Here is a 3,794-nt window from a genome sequence, read left to right as displayed (position 1 = left end):
AAGAGTAATTTAAATTCTTTATTATTATTCTTAAACTCACTCCCCATGAATCCGACTTGAAAGTGCAATTCTCAGTTGTTATATCTTTCAATCTGTCAATCAGAAATCTTTATTTAAATATAATCAAAGGTCTACCTGTAATTTAAAAGGAGAGACCTAAGAAAGACCACAATGCTGCTAACATGGATTCTGTGCTCATTAGAAATGAATATAATTTTTTGTTGGTGATTTGTTTGACTTATTCTACATTGTGTTCGTCTAACTTGTGAATCTTAGCCCCGCCCCGCACGTGTATAAATGTTTGAGAAGAGGTGGGTTTACAGGTCAGTCATCGTCTCGACATGAAGACCATGTTAGCTGCTCTTCTCTGCTTGGTGGTCGCAATAAATGTCAAGTCTGGTGAGTACGAGAGTTGCTTTTTTGTAATCCTTAAATGCAGAAACTCAAGCTGAACTTTGTTTTCAGGTCATGGTGCAAACATCATCGACGGGAAGGAGGTCCAGCCTCACTCTCTCCCCTTCATGGCTTTTCTAAGGACTAGTCAAGGTTTCTGTGGTGGAAATCTGATCACTGCTGACTGGGTTCTGACTGCTGCACACTGTTTTCCGTAAATAATGCATTCATTTTCATTTATTGAAAACCAACGTTATCTTTTTTTTACATTTGCTCTTTTTTGAAAGAATTCTAGAGGTGATTCTTGGGCTTCACTCCATTGAGAACCTACAGTTGGATTATTCCAAGCAGGAGAGAGGAGTGACCCGCCAGGTGACCCATCCCAACTTCAACAATGACACAAAATCCAGCGATCTCATGTTGGTGAAGGTAAATGCATTAGTCGGATGTAATACATAAAAACACAATATCCTCATATTGCACTGCAACAGATGTTACACCACATTTTCTTGTCATGTGATTGATCAAAGAAACGGAGTCTCTATTAGGGCCTCTGATGTTGACACTTTTCCTCGGTTGTCTTCCAGCTCGACAAACCTGCCGTGACGACAGAGAAGGTGAAATGGCTGACTTTAGGAAAAAGTGGCAAATACCCTAAAGATGGCGTCAAATGTCTTGTCGCTGGCTGGGGTCTCACCAACTTCACCCTCAAGACTCGCTCCAACGTGCTGTTGTCGGCTACTGTGTCTGTGATCGACAGGGTGACGTGCAACTCTCCCAAGTATTACGGGGGCAAACCTGTCATCACTGAAGGCATGATTTGTGCGGGCAGCACTGGAGATGATCACAGCGACACTTGCAATGTGAGTGATTTCTTATTTTCCATTACTCTTCAATGTTAACATCACAAACACCTGTTCTCCTCAGGGCGACTCTGGTGGGCCGCTGCTGTGTAACGACTCTCTGGTTGGCATCACCTCTTTTGGGATAGAATGTGGCCTCCCTGACAAGCCCGGCGTCTACGCTCACCTCTCCACGGAACGACTCCAATGGATCCAGAATACAATAAAAAATGAAGTCCAATAAAAACACAAAATAATTGAATTCAGTTAATGGTTAATTTTCATGTTAATAAAAACAAGCTCAGCCTGCATTTCTCTTTCTTCTCTTTCCAATTTAACGAGAAGGACAATGTCAATGCCATCCACTTTAAGAATGATTTTCTGCTGTATATGAGCCAAGAGTTCAACTCTTCATACTATTACAAATATAATTATCAAATCCATTGATAATACACCGAATCGATCTCAGAGGGCTACGTGGCAAAAACAAGTATATTGATTAACAATAAACAACATTAAAAAATCTTGTTTAAAATAAATACAATCGGTTTAAAGACAAGATGTAAAAGTCTAAATGGTAGAACTAAAGGTTTGACCATAATAAAATGGATGATGTTTGGTGAGGGGTTCCGATCAGCATGGCGTCAGTTTTTAAACTATTAAGTTAAAGGAAGTTGTGCTCCATCCTTGCCTTGATCTCTTCCAAGCAGGTGATTTCAGTGGGTGATGATGAAGTAGGATTAACATAGAGCTGTGTGTCATCCGTGTAACAGTAAAATGATGGAGTCTGACGACAGATGATCTGATCAGTAACTTGATATGAAGGTACTCCATAGGTGACATGAATTTGGTGACCATCAGAGTCGTAATAACAAAGTTATTAAAAAATGTTAATGAAATATTGGATGAAAATAGTGATTTAAAAGATTCAAAAAGAAATTAAAAAAAATAATGAATGTAGTAACATAATATGGAGGCCCTTCTTTAGTCACATGAAGGTGACCATAGGACTTAAAATGAAGGAGTTACATTCGGTGCCCCATAGAAAACTAATGAAAAAAGGCTTTTAATGGCAGATTAGTGGAATAAACGTTGTTTATGATTATTAATTAATACTTAAGAAAAGATTTTAGATCACGTTTCTTTCACAGTTTAATCTATATTGAAGAAATACTTTACCTCTTAAATGTTTACTTTATGTTCTGCAATTGTCTTTGATGTGTCTTAACATAATGAATGAGGTCTCAATATGATTTATTTTTAAAAATAATAATTGATTTCATTGCACAGTGAAAGGAAGTTTTCTGAGAATACAACCACAAACCACAGAAGCGATGAGATCGTGGCTGAATCTTTCCACAGGAAGTTTGTAAACTAACTTTTTTATATCAAACACCATCATCTGTGAAACAACACGCTCATGGCGAAAGTGTAGCAGGACGAGGTTGTTTGCATTCCAGCCAATCCCGTCTTAGCCTGCTGGTTAAAAGGGGGCGGTGCGCACACTTCTCTCTCGCTCTGAATGGCTGGAGGCTGAGTTCCCACCTCAATTAGCCTCCTACGCTTCCGCTTCCGGGGTCAGAGGTAGGCTGTTGGCGACGGCTGTGTTTCTCTCGTTGTGTTCTGTCCAGTTCTGTGGTAAGCTCATTGATCCTTTTGATAGATTCCTCTCTGGGTGTGTGCTTGACTGCGTGTTGCTTCCCCTCTGCAACTTCGTTACGAAGTGGGTGACGCCGTTTTGTGCAGTGCTCCCCAAGAATGTTTTGATCGGTATGTGGCTAGGTGATTAGCACGTATGGAGCTTTCCTCCTCCGGTTTTTTGATCGCCCTAGGTCACTTAGCGCAGCCTCCGCTAAGACCACCCGCTTAACTCACCGCTTAACTCTTCCCCTGGCTGTTGGTGCTGAGTATGTGGTTCAGGGTAGTTATCCGTTGGGTGTCCCTCAAGTCTCAGAGTTGAGCGAATTAAGAGAGATGCTTAAGTTGCAACAGGAGTAGTTGAACCAACTGACTCAAAACATTTCCCGTCTGCAAGGTTCAGAGCAGCACAGCCGGGCAGTTTCTCGTGGTCCTATAATTTGTAGGAGATGCCAACAGCCAGGTCACTTTGCTAGGGACTGCGATGGAACACGTGCTCCGGCCCGCAGTCGACCTTCATCACCTTCTGCACAGCAGAGATCATTCCGCTCTGCTCACACGTCGGAAAACTAGCATCCGCTGCATTGCAGAGTCACAATTCGGAGGGGGCAGTTATTGGCTCAAGTGTTAGGGCAGGCGATGTTGAAGTGTCCAAGCTCATGTCTTCCTGTCCTCATTTAGCGGTGAACATGGGCGGAGTTGCAGTCTCTTGTTTGGTGGACACGGGGTCCATGGTGTCAACCATATCGGAATCCCTCTTTTACCAAGAGTTTGAACCGTGGGGTCAAGAGCGACTCCGGTCTTGTCATTGGCTGCAGCTCACAGCAGCAAATGGTCTGGCTATCCCATATATTGGTTACCTAGAGTTGGATGTTGAGCTATGTGGCAAGTTGTTACCTGCCTGTGGCATTTTAGTGGTTA

At 42.2% G+C, this 3,794-nt stretch overlaps 1 protein-coding gene across 1 annotated transcript; it reads left to right on the top strand.

Moving 5' to 3' along the window:
* The first annotated feature begins 282 nt into the window (after positions 1 to 282).
* On the top strand, positions 283 to 1,535 carry LOC148068448 (granzyme K-like). The gene is made up of 5 exons (XM_087803754.1): positions 283 to 399; positions 466 to 607; positions 681 to 822; positions 981 to 1,256; positions 1,321 to 1,535. Exons 1-5 carry the CDS (start codon positions 342 to 344, stop codon positions 1,477 to 1,479), a joined length of 777 nt encoding a protein of 258 aa, XP_087659880.1. The 5' UTR covers positions 283 to 341; the 3' UTR covers positions 1,480 to 1,535.
* The last annotated feature ends 2,259 nt before the right edge of the window (positions 1,536 to 3,794 follow it).

The sequence above is a fragment of the Callionymus lyra genome, chromosome 12, assembly GCF_982586985.1.
Source record: "Callionymus lyra chromosome 12, fCalLyr1.hap1.1, whole genome shotgun sequence".
In the NCBI taxonomy this organism is placed as follows: Eukaryota; Metazoa; Chordata; class Actinopteri; order Syngnathiformes; family Callionymidae; genus Callionymus; species Callionymus lyra.
The sequence above is the reverse complement of the archived record's forward strand: the minus strand, read 5'-3'. Positions and strand labels throughout refer to the sequence as shown.